At 37.3% G+C, this 23,010-nt stretch overlaps 1 protein-coding gene and 1 long non-coding RNA gene across 13 annotated transcripts in view; one reads left to right on the top strand and one right to left on the bottom strand.

Annotated features, from left to right (window-relative positions):
• Positions 1-891: 891 nt before the first annotated feature.
• SAMD13 (sterile alpha motif domain containing 13) overlaps positions 892-23,010 on the top strand; it is a 64,315-nt gene continuing 42,196 nt past the window's right edge. For 2 of the 12 annotated variants that reach the window (XR_009244530.1, XR_009244536.1), the window contains exon 1: positions 901-1,906. Coding sequence is in view for 3 of the 12 variants with exons in the window: in XM_058658633.1 (XP_058514616.1) it covers positions 6,234-6,286 (53 nt within the window). In the remaining 9 variants the exon portion in view is untranslated. Of the gene's footprint in view, positions 1,907-2,010; positions 2,088-4,631; positions 4,833-6,201; positions 6,287-23,010 lie in introns of those variants that run through there. The other 10 variants (XM_058658633.1, XM_058658641.1, XM_004582094.3 and 7 more) reach the window with 10 other exon arrangements.
• Positions 5,955-23,010, bottom strand: part of LOC131478525 (uncharacterized) — a 57,541-nt gene continuing 40,485 nt past the window's right edge. Inside the window, exon 3 of the long non-coding RNA XR_009244537.1 lies at positions 5,955-6,069. This is a non-coding gene — a long non-coding RNA (uncharacterized LOC131478525). The remainder of the gene's footprint in view (positions 6,070-23,010) is intronic.

A 23,010-nucleotide genomic window follows, 5' to 3' on the forward strand; every position in this document is an offset into this window, starting at 1 on the left:
AATGAGAAGGCACTCAAAAGATTGTCATTAACTGAACAAATAAGTACTTCTCTACCCTGACAAATCCAATGCCCCTTTTCATGACACGAATAGAAGCTTCTGCAATGTTTTGAGGTGAAAGTTTTAACCTACTTACACATGTTACTTAAAAACCAAAAAAAAACCCAATTAATTAATTGCAGTGTGAAGGAAAAAGTAAAGAAAGTAACTGCAATAAAACAGCAAATGTTTGCATATTTAAATGCTCAGGAATTTCTAAATTGAAAGACACAAAGAAGTAGTCAGGTATTTTTGTCCATCTATAGAATCACTATGAAATGGACAACTACAACATGAATAGTAGTGGCAATAAAATGCCAAAATATACATCATTATTCCATTTATTACATCCTAGGAGAATCCAATGCAGCTCAAGACTGAAAAATACTATGTTCATAAGTAAAATTCACTCTAGGCCAGGTAATTACAAGCAGGTTTTTCACTTACACAATAGTACAGAGAAGTCCACAGCATGTGGGACAATCTTTGCTATCCAGGACTGTCTGGTCTATGGAAGATGCCTCCCTGACCTCCCTGGCCCCAACACCTCTTTTCAGGTAATGTTTCCCTTCCAACTGAGAGGAGCAAAGATCATGCTGGCAAATTTCCATAACAACCCACTCATCTCTATCCCAATAGCCCGTGATTTTAAAATGTAGTGACCTCTTTCTGTTGTTACTGGCTACCTCTTGGTAGTGAGTGACCGGCTGGTGTGCTCCCAGCCGTGGGGTGGGGGAGAAGGGCTCTTCTTTTATCCCTGGCTCCGGTTTCCCTTGCAGGCTTCCCTTCCCCCTAGTTCCTGCCTAGTATCCTTGTAAAATTCCACACCTTCCCTTAGCGGCTGCTACAGCGTTCTCTTCTTCTCTATTCTGCTACTGTCCCAAGCAATATACTCTTAATCCCATCTCTACATAAAATGTCCAAAATCACCACTCCCAAATGCTACTTGCTCATTCACTCACAACCACCAGAACTCCAGGTTCCCCCGGCTTCTGAAATCCTGTTTCCTTTTGGCTTCTTTTCTCTTGCTCATAGAACCTTCTTGTTATTTTCTGCTCACAGTTTTTGTGTGTGAGCCTCCACTGCTAGTTTTCTCTTCCCTGTCCGTTCTCCAGTCCACAGGTCCTTCTTTTGGTTTTACTTATCTTCTTGTTTCATAACGATTTGCTAATCAGCCATTTCAAGAAAGTTCCGCACAGCAAGCTCCTCTTACTGCATCTGTTCCCAGCCCTCCTCCTCACTCTTCCTTCCCAGCTGCTCAGAGCAGAGTTGAATAGGAAAATAAAAAGTGCAGAGTGGCTCGAGCTCCACTGGTATAGACACAAAAACGCCCTCCAACGTGAACTTTTCTCTGCCTAAATCCAGAGTATTGTTTGATAATTCTAATTCAGCGAACCAATTAGGTGAACAATGCTTCGCAAAACTAAGAGAGCTATAAAGCTCCCTGCAAGCGTCATGTGCAAACATCCGCTCTCCTTTTGCACGCCCAGGGCTTCAGCTGAATCGCTCTGGAGGAACCGAAGAGGTGTTTCAAGCAAAGAATGCCAGGTGGGTCTTCAAGGTCAAAGAACAGAGCCCTAAAGAGATGAACCTGACTCAAGAAACCTCGATTTATCAATACCGCCCAAGTCCAGCTGAAAACTTCATCGGGGTTGTGAGGAGCAATTAAGACTGGAAGGAAGATGAAGTTAAGCTGAGAAACCCCCCCCCCCCCTCAGCTGCATCGAAGTTTTTGCACCCGTCTGCCCTCACAGGACCCTCACACCCAACTTCTCGGACCCCGTGGCCCAGGGCGGACTACAACTCCCGGCGTGCCGCGCGCCAGCTCCTGGTGGGCGCGTTGCTGCCACCGAGCTCCGCGCGGGAGGTAAGTGCTGGCCTGTGTGGCCAGGGCGAGGGTGTGCCCACGCTCTTCCCTCCCCAGGAAGAAAGGCTGCGGAAGAGCGCCCTGTGAAAACCCCCCGCTGCCCTCGTCTCTGCTGTGTGTCCGGTGGTCCTGTCGACGGTGGCGTGGAATTCTGTCACCCTGAGGGGCGCTGGGGGCGCAGGTGGGCCCCTCCCGGAGGCGGCGAGGCTCGGCCGGCCCGCCAGCGCCCCCACTCTCCCTTTCCGGGGGACAGGCTCTGCCGGGCGCCCCAAACAGAAACAGTGTGTCCTGAAAAGTCGTAGCCAGAAACTTTGTGCTGGTGTTGCCGCTGCCACACTCGTGAAGTGCCTCTCGGCCGGCGCCGGCGCCGTTGCCCACTTCGGCTGCCCCTTGCGACGCGTGGAGCTCCGGGCTGGGCGGGCGGTTCCTGTGGGACAGCACTGCGGTTCCAGGGACGTCTGCGCTAACGTAGGGCAGTCATCTAAACACACACACACACACACACACACACACACACACACACACACACACACACACACACACACACAGCCCTCCCTCCCCCGCCGTGTCCCTGGGGAGCCCACTCCTCTGTGTGCCCAGAAGTCCTGCTCTGGAAGCCTGACGCTGGCTGTCTTCAAGTAGCGCCGCCCATGCTGAGCCCGCTCAGAGGTTTTGTTTAAGTAGCCCACTGTGCCTCATAGACACCGCTCGCACTACACGCCTTACAACCATGCATATAGCACACGCATGGGACACACCCCATAGCAGACATGTGACACCCACATAGCATTCCTTCTCTCAAAGAGGAATGTTTTGTGAATGATTTGTGCAGGGAGTGAAGAGGGGGAGTGGGTGAGGGTACTGGTGAATATATATTCACAAATGAAAATGTATTATCAAAGTCAGAACTTAGCTACTTAGCTAACCAGTGGAACCTCCTGTTATTATATAATGTAGTTGGCCTTTGATGCTGATTTTTTATAACACAGGAGTGGTTTTCTTACAGCACCAAACACTTGCTCACCAAACTTTTGATCACAGCAGGCAGGTGGAAAGAGATCATCCTTTGCCCCCTGTAGGAACAAATACTTGGAACAGTTTCACAGGGTCCTCCCTCCCGTGTGTCTGAGGAAGGGTGGGGTCCAACTACTTTGTGCTTGCCCCTGATCCTGGGAAGGAGAAGTGAGCCAAGCAGCATTTGTTCTGAGCCATGCCAGCAGGGCACCCTCCTCCCCTTCCTATGCCAGCCCCCTTCTGCTTATATTTGGCTGAGGGTTAGTTCAGAAAATTCAGGAAAATTCTACAAGGTCCAAAAGCTTTGTAAAATCTCTTGGTGATATAGCCCTCTATTGCCCCAGTAGCCCATGGTTTTCATCAGCTGTGGTGAACCACTCATCCTCAAAAAAAAAAAATGGCCCTCAAAATATTTAAGTATTTAGAATGCATTTTCATGGAGGCAATAGCAAAGCTGGTTAGAACAATTGAAAATCTTTGCCAGTCACAATCTTTGAAAATGCTGAAGATTGCTGATATCATTCCTGGAACAAGTTAAAATGGAAAAACAATGTTTTGAAATTCAGTTTCCAATTTTAGTTTATAGTGTACGCTCTAGTGCCCTTAAAGAAGTAGTAAAAAAAAAAAAAAGTAGTTAAGTAGTAGAGAATGAAGCAGCCACTGTGCTGGTCATTTCTGCCTATAGTCCTTAGATCATTATAGAAGCGAAGGTTTTGTAGGATCCTTCTGGGAACCAGCATTCTCTGGGAACCAGTATTGTTGGTATGTTGACCTAAAAGTGTCCTAAAGTGCTTGCGTGTGTGCACAGTCACCCCATATTTTCAGTGTATGCACAGAGCAATTTGCAGTTTGTGGGACAGAAATGTCCTCCAGCAGTGGTTCCAGACCAAGCATAGGAACTGTAAGGCTGACCAGAAGAGCTGAAAAGATCTTGCCCAGGCTCGGTACTCCTCCCAGTTTCCTGAGTTGTTGATTTAGGCTGATGGTGGGAAAGACTGAGTTTAGGAGTTGGCACCCTATTGTCTTATTCACATGAAACTCATGCAGTCCCAGGTGCTGATGGTCAGATGTATGAAGTTATGCTTTATTTGTACAATTTGGATATAAACAGTTAAGATTAAAACTACCAGAACTAATTGTTTTCATTTTGTAGAATAAGATTTTGTTTATTTCTGTTTAAATTTTGACTGGCTTTACTGGGTAGACCGAATGCCAAAAATGAAGGAATGTGGGTGTTTGGGGAGATCTGGTCATCTATTTTGCATGCTCTCTGAAATATGCTGCTTCCTGCATAATAGAGAGAAAGGATTTACTGCTGGGCAGTGCTTTCCTTATTCTCACAAAGAGATTGCTTCAAAGCCAGCCCTGGGAACTTTGTCCACAAATCTCTATTAGGAAATAAAAATGGACAAGGAATTACAGCTTCTGAGTGTTCATTGAGTATAGTGGCCTTCTCTTTCCTCTATGAAAAAGAAATAGTTTGATATATGATATTCATGCTCAGAAAAAAAGAAAGTAAAGGCATATGCAGCAACAATAAAGGGAGGGAGAAAATAAGAGGCTATTGAGACAGCTTGTTTCTCTTTGTATAAGACAGGTGCGTGGAGAATTCTGCAGTTTGGGAGTTGCAATTCAATCACTTCGACTAATTGTACTGAAGGTAGTTAGTAAAAGTGAACAGGCACACTGTAGCTTTAAAAAGTCAGCCATGAACCAGAAAGCAGTTGGTGCAGCTTGTGTGTGATTCCTAACGTCATGTTGGCTGAGAGCCAGCCTGGTTTTATTTCACTGTGTCAAATTGTACCTCCTTATTGAATTCCTTTGCCAGCCTACTTTGTGAAAGAAAACATTGGGGTTTCTTTGGCTGTTCTTGATAAGCCTATAAAAAATGATATATTTTAGTTGCTTCTAGGTAGGTTTTCTTTTTACTCTTCCACCAAAAACAGAGAAAAAATAGTAATAATAAGACAATGTAGAGTGATGTTGCAGAGTGTCAGTGTGAGTGTTTTGTTTTGTGAGATGCTTAGAAAATGGTGAATGTGTAACAGTTTCCAACTGGTGTGAAATCATTCTGGTAGCCTAGAGAAGCATCACTCTGTTCATGTCTACTCTGTAACGGTGTATGAACCAATGCTAATATCTATGTGTGTATTAAATGTTGCTTTCTCTAGCAATATTCTAAGTGGCTTAGCAACTGGAAGTTTGTGTGTATGTTTCAGGAGTAAAGATTAGCGCACACTTACAGTGTTATTTGCTAATCATCTACTTTTCTAACAGTGATAAAATCTTATGAATATACTAAATGATACACTTGCCATGTCAGAGTAATCCCAGGAGGAGTGCCGGAGTATGAAGTGATTGGAGAGCAAATGTGTTTAATTTATGGCTTCAGCTGAATAACAGAAAACACGTTTGAGCACTAGTTTTTTGTTGTTGTTTTCTTTTCGCAGTTTTGCTTATAGTATTTTTATGTTGCTAGTTGCATATTGATTGTAGAGTACTTTTGTTTTTCACAGGATTTTAATTTTTTTCCTCATCCTACTAAACAAAAAGAGTGATGGTTGCTACTGTCTCTCTTTAGATGTCTTGATGATTTTACGTAAATCCAGCGAGTTGCCTAGGCTCTCGTACGTACACACACACACACACACACACACACACACACACAGTATCACCTTTCTGTTCTTGGGGCTGGCTGGCATATTTGTGACCTTCCTGCATTAGCACAGCATGGCCATCTCACAGAGGGGCTTTAGAGGCTTTGCTTGTGGAATATGTGAGGTAGGGAATACTTGCAGACAAAAGCTTTAAGTGCCCTTCTGCATGGCAATGGAAAAATGTAGGAACTGGAGAAGTGGGGAAAAAATACAATTGGAAAAGAAAAATCACAGCCCGTGGTGGGAGGAGGAGGAGAGCCAGGATTGTTTTTCTCTACTTTTGACTCGTTTCTGAGTTGCAATGTCTTAAGTACGAGCTTGGCACCCAGTGGAAGCTGTGCCAGTTCACACAGCACTTGTTTTGAAGGAGGATTCAATTTCATTTGCAAATGCTTATTGTCAGGGCAAGCAGTGCCAGTGCAGATGAAAGCACCCCAATCCGTCTCCTCCGGTCCTTTAGGTTTAATCGCGTGTCTCCAATCGCTGAGGGAACTGGAGGTTTAAACAAACATACGTGAACTGGTGTGAAGCTGTAAAAGGGACCATTATGTTTCCGACTCAGAATATCTATTCTTCTCTCACTTTCTAAGAATTAAACACAAGCTTTTCTCCCTTATTGATTAGTTGCTGAAGTAAAGGAACCCTGCAGCCTTCCCATGCTATCTGTTGACATGGAAAACAAGGAAAATGGCTCTGGCGGTGTGAAAAAGTAAGTGAAGCTGGCTTCTGAGTTCTGCTGCTGCAGACCACAGAGGGACTCGGTTTCTACTTTGATACTTTTTGCTTAGCTACTAAAATACAGTTTGGGGGTTGTCTCAGTTTGTCTACACTGGCCACCAGCCTCACTTATCCCCCCAACCCCACCCAGTTGCCTTTTTCTGTCTTCCATTTCCAAGACATGATGACTCAGACATGAGAAAATGCCTGGAAGGTGAGCTTTATCAGCCTTTGGAAACGGGGTTGGGGATTTCAACCCTGCATTCTGTCTATTGAAGCAAAACAAACAAACAAACAAAGCAAGCGGAGACTGCCTTCCAAGTCCTTACTTAGGTTACCAGGGTGGGGATAGAAGATGGAGTTTGAAATTTTTTTGGAAATAAAATCACTTGTCACTCTCAAAACTAAGAGTAATGTGAAGGAAGGAAAAAGCTTCATTAAGCATACTAAATTTAACAGCTTCTCTGTTGCTGTTCCCTTTTTAATCTGTTCTCACATTTGCAATCTCTGATAATACTTCTGTTTGTTGTGGAGGAAGTATAAGCTTGGTTCTTCTAAATAGAAAATCTGTTGCATTGTGTAGCACAGTACTCTGAAACCAAACAAAAAGCCAACTTTCAAAAAGTCCATGAGTCAATGAAGGAAGCATGTATTCTAATTTAGAAGTTATCTCTAAGCTATCACTACTTTGATAATAAGGATAAAGGAAGTTCCAGGAGAGTGTTATCTGTTTCATTTTTTTTCCTGTGTCATTTAAGATTGCTGTAAAGTTGAGCTATGAAAAACTAATTAAATGTAATCTGTAGAAGATGTGATATTTTAATGAGACAATGTGCTATATGTTCATGAATAGAAGGTATAGTTTGTTTCACAGCAAAGTTATGTTAAAATTAATAAAATCCTCTTTTTTTTAATTCTTGGGTAGTTTATGTGTCAGTGCAATTTTTTTTTGTTTTCCTCAAATGGTTTCAGGTTTGAAAGTTTCAGTGTTTTGTAGTGCAGGGTTTAAGGTGTTGTCCTTAGTCTCATTCTTGTTGTTTGGCATAAGTAGATGTAAGAAGAAATGGCTTGAGTGAGCTACAGCTGTGCTGTGTGGTAGTACTTCCTACAACCATAGGCATGCTCTGTGCATGGGCTTTCTAAAATGGTAGCTGCTGACCAGGTGAGGCTATTAAGCACTTGAAAAATGACTAGTGTAACAGATAAGCTAAATTGTAGATTTTACTTATTTTTAATCTGTTTTAAAATGAACAGGATTTTTAGTGTAATGAATATATGAGTTTTATGTGTTTAAAGCATAAACTGCTAATTTTTATATTTATGTATGTCTGTCAAATCATGTCCATAATAAAGATAGTGAACACATCAATTATGCCCAAGGTTTTCTTATAGTCTTCTAGAGTCTCTTCATCTCCTTTCCTGCCACCATATCTCTAAGCAACCATTGGTGTGCTGTCATTGTAGTTTGCTTTTTCTAGGTCTTTGTAAAAAGAAATGCATAATAGTGTATATATATATGATTACATGTGCATCTTACACACAAACTTACACAAAGGAGCTTCGAAAAGATCACGGAAAATGGAGTTAAAAGATAAATGTGCACTTTCCATGGCCTTTTTCAAGCCACTGTGTGTTTATGTGTATATATGTGCGTGGGGAAGGATTTGGTGTCCTTCACTTAGCAAAATTAATTTGATATTTGATATTAGTTCATGGCTTTTTATTACTGAATAATTTCCATTATATGAATTTTTGACTTTTGAAAAACTGTTTAGCCATCTATCTGCATGATGGTAGACATTTGGATTGTTTCTGTATTTTCAGCTATTACAAATAAAACTGCTTTGATAGTCATGTACAGGTTCCTGTCTATACATATACTTTCACTTCTTTTCCCGTAAATGCTCACGGGTAGAATTGGTTGCTTGGAATGGTAGATGTATGGTTACTTTTTAAGACTGCCACTTGATTTTCGAAACTGATTGTACCTTCTCCATTGCCAGCAGCAATGTGTGCGTGCTCCTGTAGTTCCATGCTCTCCCAAACTTGGCATAAGCATTCTTTTTCTATTACATGTTGTATTGCATTCTTTTCAACTTTATTTTCTTAGTGACCAATAGTATTGAACATCTTCTTTGTATGCTTACTTTCCATCCTTGCATCTTCGTTGGTAAAGTATTATTCAACTTTTTAAAATCATTTTTCCTGCATTAGCTTTTTCCATGTTTATCATGTTATGAATGCAAGTCTTCCATCATATAGATAAGTTCCTTCCATAATTAGCTAATATTTTCATTCTGTCTGTAGTGTTGAAAGTGCAGATGTTTTTAAATTTTGGTGAAGTCTCATTTATTAGCTTTTTCTTTTATGGTTATTGCTTTTGGTGTCATAGCTAAAACATTTAGCTAATCCAAGGTCACAGTGGTTTTCTTGTTTAGCACTGTGGATTTTCATTTAACTTTCGTTAAGTAAGGATTAAATTATTTCTGTTGCTGTGGTAGTAATAGTGTTTTGTTTCATCCTCTTTGCTCTGAATATCCAATTTTTCCAGTACCATTAGTTCAAAAATTAACATTGTTGAAAATAATCACATGTATTTTAATTTCTTTCTAGACTTGATCATAGTCCACTGATTGTATATTTATGCCAGCACACACTATTTTGATAACTGTGGCATTGAAAACTACAACCTGAAATCAGGTTGTAGTTTTTCACCCAATGTTCTTCCTTTTTCAAGATTATTTTGGTTCTTTGCTTTCCATATGAATTTTAGACTCATCTCATCAATTTCCACCAAAATACATACATACATACATACTTACACACATACTTAAAACACCTGATGGCATTTCAGTCGGCATTGACATGTATCAGTCAGGGAAGACTTCAAATGTTAACACTATTATATCTTCCAAAAACGGAGCATAGCATAGCTCCATTTACTTAAATCTTTACTTTCCCACAGTGATTTTGAATTGTTTTTAGTGTATAGGTATTGCATGTATTTGACATATACATCCCTGACAAATTTCATGTTCTTGATGCTTTTATAGATAACGCTGCTTTTTAAACTTGAATTTCTAATTATTCATTTCCACATAGTGTTTAGAAATACAACCTAATTTCACCTATAGTTCTATATCTTACAATCTTGTTAAACTTAGTTATGATTTACAGTAGCTTTTTTGTAGATTTTTCTTACAGTAGAAATAGTTATGTCTTGTAAATTAAGGTAGTTTTAGTTCTTTTTTCCTTTATCTATATGCCTTCTATTTTTTCCTTCCTTGGCTGCACCAAAGAGAATCTCCAGTAAAAAGTTGAAAGTAGTGGTGAGAACCAGCATGCTTGATTTGTGCCTCATCTTCATCTTTTTTTTAAAAAAAAAATTTTGTTTTTTATTGCAAAGTCAGATATACAGGGAGGAGGAGACACAGAGAGGAAGATCTTCCATCCGATGATTCACTCCCCAAGTGACCGCAATGGCTGGTACTGTTCTGATCTGAAGCCAGGAACCAGGAACTTCCTCTAGGTCTCCCATGTGGGTACAGCATCTCAAGGGTTGGGCCATCCTCAACTGCCTTCCCAGGCCACAAGCAGGGAGCTGGATGGGAAGTGGAGCTGCTGGGATTATAATCTGTGCTTATATGGGATCCCAGTGCTTTCAAGGCGAGGATTTTAACCGCTAAGCCACCCCAATGGGCCCTAATCTTCATCTTTTGCTTGTTATTTGTTTTTTCTTCTTGTTTTCTATCAGCCTAAAATATTTCCTTCTTCATCACTGTTTTTTGAAGCAGTTCATCATGAGACTTGATGAGATTGTCTTTGTTTCCTGTGATGGCTTTTACTTTGTTTCTGGGATTTAAGTCTTTGCCTAGCTTTTATTAAATCTGGAAATTTGGGGGCCATTATTTTTCAGATAATATTTTGTCCCCTTTCTCCTTTGGGGATTCCAGTCATATGTATATTTGATTGCTTGCCTAGTATTTTACTAATGCTCTGTTAAATTTCTCTCTTTTATCTCTGTTTTATATTCGGATAGGTGATTATTGCTTTGCATTGATGTTCTTCTAAAATTTCTCATCCCTTGTTAATTCCATCCAATGTGTTTTTCATTTTATACAATGTAGTTTTCATCTCCAGATCCTCAGCTTGGCATGTTTTACATATTTGGCTTCAATGTTTCTATTTAATACACTGAAATTTCTCTGTATATTTTTAAAATATTTTTTGAAAGCCAGAATGACAAAGAGAAAGGGAGACAGAGAGATTTTCTTTTTGAAGATTTACTCCCCAAATTGCCACAAAGACCGGGGCTAGGCTAAAGTAGTGAGTTAAAAATCTGTACCAGAAGCCAGCACAGTGGAATAGTAAGCTAATCTGCTGGCAGTGCTGTTACCCCCATATGGATACAGGTTCATGTCCTGGCTGCTCCACTTGTGATCCAGCTCCTTGCTTATGTCCTGAGAAAGCAGCAGAAAATGACTTAAGTTCTTTGCCCAGCACTTGCATGGGAAACCCAGAGAAGACTCCTCGCTTCAGATCAGCTCAGTTCAAGCTGTTGTGCCATTCATTTTGAAAACTGAACCAACAGACGGAGGATCTTTCTCTTTATCTCTCCTGTCTGTTTATCTCCTTTCTCTTTATCTTTTCTGTCTATAAAAATCTACCTTTCAAATAAAAATAAATAAATCTTTAAAAAAGAATAATTTATTCCAGTTTCCCACGTGAGTGACAGGGACCCAAGTACTTCAGTCATCTTCCTCTGTCTTCCCAGGCACAGTAGCAATGAATTTGAACAAAACAGAATAATCGTAACTTAAGCTGGCACTCCAAAATGCGATGCTGTCATAGGAAACTACTTAACCGACTGCCACAATGCCAGCCCATGCTCTATTAAAAAAAATACAATAATAACTGTCATTTCAGTATCTCAGGGAGTAAATTCTACCATTTGTATCATTTAGTTTCAACTGGCTGCTTTTTCTTCTGTCTCTGTTGTATTTTCCTATTTTTTTCACATGTCTGCTAATTTTTGAGTGAATACCAGACATTGTGATTTTTTCTCACCTTATTTTTTTTTTTTTTTTGCATTCTTATAACTATGCTTGAGCATTATCCTTGAAAGACCTCAAGTTACTTGGAAAGAGTTCGTTCCTTTAAAGTTTTGCTTTTTACATTTTGTTAGGTAGTAGCACAGCTGCATTTATTTTAAGAGCTGTCTTGATTTTTCCTCCTTTAGTGAGTTAAGATCTTTCTTTATGCTCTAACGGTGCTCCTCAATTATAAGATTTTCCTCTCCAACAGGTAGACAATGTCTATCTACCTACTTCTACATGATCTTCAAAGATTGTTCCCACTAATCCATTTGGTTTATTCTTCTACAGGCTCAAGTAGTTTCCTCACATGCAGATGCTGATGAGGACTGTGTTGACCAGAGTTCTTCTACTGTGTATCTCTCTCCTCTGCAGTACTGCCCTTGACACAGCCTAAGAGCCCCACACAGCAAATGTGAAGGGTTTGCTTTCTAGTTTTCCATCTCTCAGTGATCATTAACCTTCACTTCCTGTGAGCAATATTTCACATGACATTGTCGTCTGTGTTTGGGCTACATGGAGTTTTTGATTTTTTTCTTAATTTTTCTGCATATTGATTGGAAGTAAGAGTTTGAATTAATTTACGTGCCCACAACAGGCTAGTGGCTAACACATTGAACAGGACACCGAAAGTTTTAATGCAGATTTCCTAAACACATAAACCACAGGTTCTGAAGGCTATTTTGTGAAGGGAATGTAGGATGTGTGGCAGCATCCCTGGCCTCTCCCAACCGAGGTGGAATACTCTTCCCAGTTAAGACAATCAAAATGTCTTCAGATATTGCTAAATGTTTCCTGGGGCACACAATCCTCTCTAGTTGAAAACCATTGCTCTAAACTAAACTCTACAAAGGGAATGTGTAGCAACAGATTGGCTCTTAAGTATCAGAAACTTGTTTACAATTTGTAGCTGTCACGCAGAATGAATTTTTGAATATTTCAAATGAGAACTTCCTCTGTATTCCTGTTTTTTGCCTCTTAATTTATACATCAGAGAAGAGAAGACAGGGAGAGAAGAGAAAAATGAAGCAAATGTAGTTAAATATTAACATTTGGGAGAATTTGAATGATGCATGTATAGGATTTTTATACTATTCTTGCAATTTTTCTGTGAGTGTGAGACTTTTAAAAACACCCAGTTTATAAAAGGGGTGAGAATATTACTGTTCCCTAGGAAAGAAAGGGTATTCCTGCTCAGGCTTGGCAACTAGGGAGGACCTAAGCATGACCTGGTAATGGTAAGTTATTGACTTTTAAGTAAGTCTTAGGTGCAGAAGTTAGGTTTCACCTTGCTTTTATTTCATAATTAGCAAAGGAATTATAATAAACATAATAGCATGAGTGATAATAGATATAATAGAATAATAGTAAATTAGTTAATTTTTCTCACCTTGCTGGTTTTGAGTATAAATTGGAATTGAAGAGATGTTAGGATCAAAACAAAGCACTTGAATGCATTAGAGTAATATATAGCAGCAACAGTCTTTATTTTCCAATGCAGAATGCATTAAGAGGACCTAGAATGAGCCATGCTTTCTGGTAATGATTGTTACACACATTGTCTCATTTAATTATCTCTGTATGAGAAATAGTAAATGCATTGCAGCCCTTTTTTCCAGTAAGTAAATGGTAGCTTAGAAATGTAACTGAGAAAGGGGCGAGCCTGAGGTTTGAACCTAGCTCTTCTGACTCCAAAAAGTGATTATTTTATTTCCTCCTACAGCCTATAACTATCCTTACAGTGCTATAAACTGAAGTAGATCTGGTGCTAGTCAGTTCAGGGGCAAGCTTTGTGTAGGCCTGGACAGTTGATTCTTCATGCGGTTTCTGTTAGACAAAGGGAAGGATACTTGAAATTTATTTTTCAGGCCTTGTGATTTGTCAGATGTGTTGACCCAAGTGACTGGGATTGGAAAATAACCTTGACAGCTTTGAACCAACATCCTACATTTATACGTTTATTCCATTTAGGAGTTTAATGTGGATATTTGTGCAGATTGCTACTTTTGCATCATGTGAGTCACTGTGATTTTGGCATAATAATCACCAAGACTTAGATTCTACTTGAACTAATTCAGAAAAGCAAGAATAATTGTATTTTATACTTTATTTTATGGTTAGGGTCTTTAACAGTAGTAACCGATAAATCAATCATAAAAGCAAAGCAGAAGAATGTCATTAAAAAATGGTCACGGGGCCTGCATTGTGGCATAGTGGATAATACCACTGCATGTGATGCCAGCACTCCATATGAGTGCAGGTTTGTGTCCTGGATGTTCCGCTCTGATCCAGCTCCCTGCTAAAGGCCCAAGAAAAGCAGCCAAAATAGGCCCATGTGCTTGGTCCCTGCCAATGAATTGAAGATCTCTCTCCTCTCTCTTTGTCTCTCTTTCTCCCTGCCTCCCTTCCTCTCTCTTCAGCTTTCTCAAATTAAATAAGTAAAGCTTACCAAAAAATAGTCATAACATGAGCAAACATTTCACAGGAGTAGCAATATATATGGCCAATTAACATTTGAAAAGAAATTCTTATCATACCCATGTACTTGGCAAAAACATAAAAAGTCAACAATACCGACCACTAGAGAAGATACAAATTTATAGGCCATGGTGCCAGAGAGATTGTAAATTGGTACAGCAACTTTAGAAAGGTTTGACATTTTTTCTAGTGTTAAATATTTTATAGTTCAGCAATTTCATTTCTAGATATGTATTTGTATTAATGCTGCCTAGTAGAAATAAAACCTAAACATGTAATTTTGACTTTTCTGATCATCATATTTAAACTAGTGACATACATTTTAATAAGATGCTTTATTTAACTTAATATATGAAAAATGTTAATTTGATATGTAATATAAGATTCTTAATGAGATATTTTACATTTTTGGTACTATATTTTCTAAATCTGTTGCATGGTTTACACTTACTGTATGTGCTGATTTGGACAGACATTTTTCTTTGGGAATATTTGATTTGCAGTTAGATTTCAAAAAAAGTAAAAGCTGAAAACATAGATGTACATATTCAAATAATTCCAAACACACTTAAAAGAACTAAAAAAATTTTGCTAATATTTGCATGCAAATTGATATAACTGACTTATCTTGATCTGACTTTGAAACAAAAACATACTGGTTTCAAAATTAAATATGTCGAAGTTAGATAAATTTATCAATGGTCAATGCAATGTTTTTAAAATTGTATTCAAAGTAGTACTGCATCAGCTATTACCTTATGAGTGCCAATAAATCATCATTCACATTTTCTTGGGAGTTCTTATGAGAAAAGTGTAAAATAATTACTATTATATTCTGAAAAGATAGTTTTCATATAAAAGTTCTTTCTAAAGATTTATGTATTTTTATTTTTTGCTTGAAAGACAGATGAGGAAGGAAGAGATCCCCATTAGTCCCAGTGGCCAGAGCTGGGATTGGATGAAGCTGGGAGCCAGGAGCTTCTTCTAGGTTTTCCACATGAGTCTGGGGGCACAAAAACATAGGCCACACCACTGCTTTCCCAGGCCATTAGTCTGGAGCTGGATCTGAGATGGAGCAGCCAAGGACTGGAGTCAGAACCTTTATGCTTCACAGGCAGAGGCTTAGCCTAGTATGTCAAGACACTCAGCCCTAATGTAAAGTTTTATATCTGATTAGGCCACAAAGCAGCTTTAACTTTCTTTGGAACTTCCAAATTTAGTTCATATGCACTGTGGAATTAGTTATAAATTATTCTACTATTTTAATTTTTAATTCTTGAATATTTGACAAATATTTCTGTTTCAGTAAAATATTAAGGTTGTGTTAATAGTACAATAAAGCTTTTCTGGGCCCAGCACAATAGCCTATTGGCTAAAGTTCTTGCCTTGCATGTACTGGGATGCCATATGGGTGCTAGTTCTACATATGGGCGCCAGTTTGTATCCCGGCTGCTCTGCTTCCCTTCCAGCTCCCTGGCTGTGGCCTGGGAGAACAATTGGGGATGGGCCAAAGCCTTGGGACTCTGTACTCTTGTGGAGAGCTGGAGGAGGCTACTGGCTCTTGGCTCCTGGCTTCAGATTGGCTCAGATCTGGCCATTGCTGCCGCTTGGGGAGTGAACCAGCGGATGGAAGATATTTCTGTCTGTCTCTCCTTCTCTCTGTAAATCCAACTTTCCAATAAAAAATGAAGAAATCTTTAAAAAAAATTTTTAAAAAGCTTTTTCATGACTTGCTCAGTATGTTTAGAAAATTGGTCATTAAATTAGTCAGAAATAAATCATTACATTTAGAATCTTACATTTCATCTAACAGATACATTAACCATTACTGGTCCATTATGTTTGCAAACACATTGCAATTTAACATTGGTACCCATGACACTTCACAGGACTCTTCAGAAATTTGAATGTAGATATTAATGACAGGAAGCAATAAGGCAAATGTTGGTCTCTTACCTTGAAATTACAATAAACCTAGATTTTTAAAACCTAAACATGGCTGAACAATGTCCATGAGGCTAGATGCGATATATATGTATTTTTTATAAATCTAGCTGAAATTTATCTTTGACAAATGTAAAAGATTTAAAAATATCTAAATCATGAGTTTGGCTTCTCAGTCTGTAAACTGACATTTCTTTAAATTTGGAAGTTTTTGAAGATAAAACATACCTCAAGTGTTAATTGGGTAGTGTCTTTTATATTACACTTCCATCTAAACCTAAAAAATACTTGGGATTTTTCAGATTTTCAATCAGTTTATCTTAATTATTACAGTTTTTCAGATGATTTTTTTGTGGTATGATTGTGAGAACAGTCTTTTTGTTTAGTGCCTTCTACAAACTAGGAAGCTGAAATAGTTGTATTTTCATTGAACAATTGTTTTCTTTCTTTTGCGAGACTTGTAAACAGTATGTAACTGCATGGAGTTACAAGTTCAGATTCAGTTTTGAATCATTTTAAAACATTTTGTTGGACAATTAATTTTGATTTAAGTGACTAATTTCATCAGTTCTTTTTTTGCCTTTTGGAAAGAAACTTGCCAAGTTAATTTGCTCAGAGTGTCCATTTTTTAATCTTTGCCATTTTAAAACATGTTATAGTATTTTTTTTCCTTGTTTCTCCTCCAACAGTTTGAAGTTGCTACTCTTAAAATTTCCAAAATGTCTTGTTCCTATCCCTTTTATCCTCCTTTTTCGTTCTGGAGCTCATTATTGTGAGCTCTCAATTCTGCCTCCTTTTCAAATTTTAAAATACATTTATGCTTATGTTTGGCTAAGAACTTTATTTATATGAAAACTAGAATAATATTGATGATAGCAACTTAATCACTAGTTAAATTAATTGGTAATTACAAAAGGATCCTCATAGCTCATGTTGCATGCAAATATTGATCAAATATGGATGCAAAAGGAGAAATTGTTTAAATTGATTCAATCTGTTGATACCAGCTAAATGAATGATGTGTTGACATGTGCTACTGGTGAGAATATATACATCTGAAATGAGAAACTTATTTCAATAATGATATCGTCTGGAATGGAACAACTGAAGGGACGTAGTTGTGTTTAACCGAAAGTATTTGTATTTTGTACATTTTAACTTACGGTTTTGAGTTACACACACACAAACAGCTCCTCAGTCAAGTTTTAAACACTTAATAACCACATGTTACTGCTGGCTGCTATGTTGAAATACAGAACATAGCTGAGAGAAGCTGTTGAACACATACACTAGGACTGAAGTTAAATGGATATGAGATTGAGGATGAGAATTTCCCCAGGTAGGAAGGAAAGGTGAGCGCCTGAATCATATGCATACGCTGTAGTTATGGCAAGATTGCAGCTTTTATTTTGCCTGGTGGATTTAAAATAACTAGAAAGGAGCTAACTTAATAGTTCATGATGCACTGTTTTAGAGAGTTTGAAAACATAACTCTTGATATCCCTATATAATCACACAGTAATGTACAGATATATTCCTATGTAGATACATACACAAACATATACATATATTTAAAGAACACATATGCGTAAGCTTGTATTGAACAGATGGGTCTTAGTATTCTGTTTTTATGGATTTCAGATGTGTAAATTTTTGATGAATTATAATCTAAAACATGACACCCTCTTATTGGTAGAACATGACACATTCTTATTGATGTGTCTTAGAATTTTTAATAAGTTGTATAAAGAAAGTCTCTTGCATTTGCATGCATTTCTGACTAAGTCACAAATATTCAAATTTTTGGTCATTCATTTGTTCTTACACCTTCCCCCCAACCCATCAACTTATCTTCTTTCTCCCCCTTTCTCCTGGAATGGTAAGAAAGGCTAATACTCCCGTGGGGTAGTTGCTTACACTAAGTCAGCAGCTTTTCAACGCGAAGCAGTTTATCTACACCCCACCCTACCCCAGGGGTTCCCCCACCTGCCTCCTCCGGTCTTGGAGTAGAGACTGCCTCAATAGAACATTCTTAGTAATGAAATCCAGCAAGGTTTTTCAGAGCAATCTCTTTCTTTTTAATGCCATGGCTTTTCTTGCTCATATATATCTCACTACATTCTGTGCTTTTTGTTCAGTATGTTGTTTTATTATGAAGTAAAGACTTTTTTCTTAATTTGGGAGTTAACATTCCTCTCATTTGTCTCATAGTTTTGGTAATGTTGTAATGCTTTAAACTAAAATAATGCTAGCTTTTAAAATGATCTTGTGTTTTCTCTTCATTTTCAAAACTGGCTAAATACCTAGTTAAGCTAAGTATTAAGTTAAGGAAGTTATCAATTTTTGCCTAGGTAAATTCGAGAAGAGGTAAATAGCCAAAATAATATAGTAGGATAGAGAGATACATTGTTACTGCTGTAGTATTGATATTTTTTAAATTTTAAAACTCTAACATCATTAGAATTATCAAAGAGAATTTTTCATGTAACAATAATAAAACAATGTTTACTAGTACCTCATTTCAAATACCCAACTATACTTACATATGCTGTAATCTGTGTCAGTCAGATCTTCATCTGTAAGGGAAGTTGTCACATGTAGAATTGAATTAATAATCTCAAAAGGTATTTGATTACTTACCTGGAAACCTGGTATGACTTTTTAGGGAGGGAGGGTTGGAAAACTGATAGAGCCGCTGTGAGCTCAGGTTTCAGCTTTTGTTCATTTATTCCTAACCCTGTCCTGCTGTGGCATTGCATTAATAACTTGCAGTTCTTGATAGTATGTTCTTTAAAATCAAGGAGGCAGTTTCTCTAGCTCTCTCAGCAGTTCCTGGATCCTTTCTTTCTATCTTACCTACTTCTGTCTGTTTCATCCACCTTTCTCAGTGCTCACTACCATGTCACCTTGACTCAGTCTGAATCCAGTGATAAGATGGTTCTTGGGATGTCCTTCATCCCAAGGAACAGCAGTCTAGCATAGAAAGTGATCATGATGGTCAGATAAGGTTGTGTGTTAAAGTCAAGGGCAAGCAAAATAATACTCCACATATAAATGCCAAAATATTAAATTCCTCTTAACAGTTTTAGAAGAAGAGAAGAAGAAGGAAACTGAGCCAATAATTGGAACTTAAAAAACGACCTTTGTAATCAAGACCTGATTTGTAACTGTTTTGCAGATCCTGTTATAAAGAGATAAGTTAGCTCTTTTGTGGATAATGTATGATGGATAAGTTAGTACCACCTGGATTCTTTCTTTCTTTCTTTTTTTTTTCAATGTAAGGTCATTTGAGATAGATATCTCTACAGATTTATCAGTTTACAGATAAAATGCCACTATCTATAAGCATGATGTGTACAGCAGATCTCCAGAATTTATTCATCTGCATCAGTGATATTTTATTCCAGCAGATTAGCAATAGCTCCTTCTTACTATCTCTGATTGTGCTGCTAGTATTGGTTCTATGAGTTATATTATTTTAGATACTTTGCTGGTAAGTAGAATCATGTAAGCTTATTTCTGTAACAGACTTACTTCATTTAACAAAGTATTCTACAGGATTCATCCATGTTGTTGCAAATAAAAACCTGTTTTAGGTTGAATAATATTATTGTGCATAAGTACTGTATTTTAAAAAATCCATCCTTAAATCAATAGACATTTCTGTTATTTCCACATCCTGGCTATTGTAAATATTGCTGTAGTGAATGTGGGTGCCCTAAGATGTCTTTGAAATTCGGATTTACATTATATTTATAAAAAGACCCAGAAGTGAAATATCTGGATCATTTGCTCATTCTATTTTTGATGTTTTAGGAACTTGTATACTATTAACATATGAATGGCTATAACATTTTTGCATATCCACTTGTAGTATACAAAGATTCCAGGGTACCTAGGTCCTTGCTAACATTTATGATTGTTGTTTTGTATCCTGACAGGTATGAGATGACTTATTGTGGCTTCAATTTAAATTTTCCCTGTAAATTCTGACATTGAGCATGTCTTCATATACCCAAAGGCCATTGGTATGGCTTCTGAGGAGAAATATCTGCTCAAATTCTTAAGCTATTCTAATTAGGTTATTGGGTTTTTGTTTTGTTTTGTTTTGTTTTGCTTTGCTTTTTCACTGTTGAGTTACAGGCATCAGTATATACTTCAGAACTTACCCACTTACCAGATACATGATTTGGAACTTGTTCTCCCATTTCATAGTTTGTCTTTTAACTCTGTCAATTGTTTTCTTTGCTATGCAGAAAATGTTTAGTTTTATATAGTCCTGCCTTTCTATTTTTCCCCATTTTCGAAGGAGCTGGTGTGTTTGGTATCATATCAATGAAATTACTGTCTTGAAGTTTTCCTCTAGAAATTTTATAGCTTCAGGTCTGGAAGTTAAGTATTTAATCCATTTGAAGTTGTGTGTAGTATTAGGTAAGGGTCTAATTTAATTTGTTTGTGGATAGGTATCAAGTTTTCCCAATACTGTTTGTTGAATAGACTAACCTTTCCCTATGGTATATTCTTGACACTCTGTCAAAGATCACTGGACAATGTATGATATATTTTGGTGATATAAAGGCTCTTGCATCATTGTGTATGTCTATCTTTATCCTGGTACCATACTGTTTAAATTACTGTAGCTGTATAATATATTTTAAAATGAGGATATATAAAATACATTTTGAAATGAGACTATCTGAACCTCTAGCTTTCTTATTTTTTTAAGATTGTTTTGACGATTTTGGGTCTTTTCTGGGTCTGTAGTAAAAAATGTTTCTGTTTTTAAAAATACCATTAAAATTTTGATAGGAGTTGCATTGAATCTATAGATTACCTTGGGTCATTTAGACATTTTAACTACACTTCAGTTTTGCAGTCATGAATTTGGATGTCTTTCTATTTGTGTCTTCTTTTCATTCTTTTCATCAGTGTTTTTTGGTGTAAGAGTATGTAATTCGGCTTATTCCTAATTGTTTTACTTCTATTGAGACTATTGTAAATGAAAATTTTCCCCTTGTTTTCAGGTAGTTTATGAACAGTATATATAACTAAAGCTTTTTTGTATATTAATATGTGTCCTGTAACTTGACTGGATTTATTAGTTCTAAAAGGTTTTTGGTGTAATCTTACAGTGTTTCCTTTACACAAGATCATATCCTTAGAAAAGGGAGGTAATTATTCTTTTTTTTTTCTAATTTGGATGCCCTTTATTTCTTTTTATTCTTGCTCTAGATAGGACTTAAAATACTGTGTTGACCAGAAGTGTCAGGAGTAAACATTCTTCCTGTGTTCTTGATCTTAACGGAAAAGCTTTTGGGTTTTCACCATTGGGTATGTTTTTTTTTTTTCTTCATATATGGCCTTTAATGAGTTGAAGCTAATGACTTCTATTCCTAGTTAACTCTAAACAATTTTTGTTGTAAAAAGTATTGAATATTGTCTAACACTTTTCATGTGTCTATAATGATGGACTATGTGTTTTTGTCCTTTATTCTATTAATCTGGCATATTACGTTGATGGAATGGTTTTTATAGGTAGAATGATCTTGTATACCAGGAATAACTACTATTTGGTCATCCATCATGTATGGTACTTTCAAAGTGAGAATGAATCTAGTTTGTTAGGTTTATGTTGAGGATTTTTGTTTCTGTGTTCATCAGGGGTATTGGCCTATAGTCTTGTGGCATCTTTTTTTTCTGGGGTTAGTAGTAAGGTAATACTGACCTTGGAAATGAGTTCAGAAGTATTCCTTTCTATTCAGTTTTTGGTAAGAGTTTGAGAAGAATTGACAGTGTTTTATAAGTATGCAATAAAAATCTCCAGTGGGGTACATTGTCTTAGACTTCCTGTTTTTGTTTTTATTTGAGCGGTATGGCAGAGAGAGAGAGATGGAGTATATGTGGTGTCATGAACTGGTTGCCCACAGTGGCCAGGATTGGGCCAGGCTGAAGCTGGGGTCTCAGTACTCAATCTAGATCTTCCAGGGGGTGGAAGGAACCTAATTACTTGAGTTATCAGTGCTGCATTCTTGGATCTGTAATGGGCAGGAAGCTGGAAAATAGGATCCCTTGTTTAGCTAAAAGTTTGCCACTTTATTTTTTCAAAAGAACACTCTTACTTTTGTTATTTTTTTCTATTTTTTCCATTTTCTACTTCATTTATTTCTCCTCCTGACTGAATTTAGTGTGCTCTTGTAGAGTTCCTTGATATGTAAAATTAGTTTTACTAGAAATATTGCTTCTTCTTTAGTATAAATTTTCAATATAAACACCCTTCTTAGTACTGCTGTTGTTGCACTCCCTAAGTTTTGGTATGTTTTATTTTATTTTCATTTGTCTCAAGATACTAATTTACAGGTGTATTTCTTCTTTGTCTCATTGGTTGTTAAAAAGTGTGTTGTTAACTTTCACATTTCTAAATTCTCCAAGTTTTCTGCTGCTATTGAATTCTAAGGTTTACTTGATAAAGATTGCAAAAGATACTTGTTATAATTTTAATCTTTTTAATTTTGTTAGGTGTTATTTTGTGACCTAACAATGATGTGTCCTTGAGTGTTCCATGTTTAATTCAGAAGATTGTATACTCAGAAGATTGTTGTTGGTTTGAATGTTCTGTGTATGTCTGTTAAACTTGTAGGTGTCCCATAGATACCTACAGTGCTGTTTAAGTGCACTATTTTTTGCTGAGTAATTTTTTTGATCTTGATAAGTGCAACTTAATCAACATGCAGTTTTTCTTAGGAAAGCTAAATTCACATTTTATAGCTGTCTGTTACTGTGTTCTTATGAGAAATAACTAATGACTCCCTCAATTAAATGATAATGTGAATTAAGAATGAGTTTATCTATTGTTTTAATTTATATCATTTTGTAGTTTTAAGTAACTTGCTTAACTAAGTATATACTTGAAAAAGTAAAATTATACATATTTAGATAACACATTTCAAGCTGAAATGAACAGGGGTTCCAGTCATTATATACTTACCTAGATAAACAGCCTTGAAGGGTTGTTGTTTTCTGTATGGTTTCTATTTGCTATTCGTATCCCTGCAGAAGCAAGATCAAATTTGTCTAAGCAACAAAGCCACAGTCACTCTAATGCTTAGGAATAGTGTTGTGCTGTGGCTCAGAGCAGAGAAAGATTCTCCGAGCCATCGCTTAGCTGTTGTCTTTGGTACTAATGATTCCGATTTTAAATGTT

Source organism: Ochotona princeps, chromosome 2 (assembly GCF_030435755.1).
Source record: "Ochotona princeps isolate mOchPri1 chromosome 2, mOchPri1.hap1, whole genome shotgun sequence".
NCBI lineage: Eukaryota > Metazoa > Chordata > Mammalia > Lagomorpha > Ochotonidae > Ochotona > Ochotona princeps.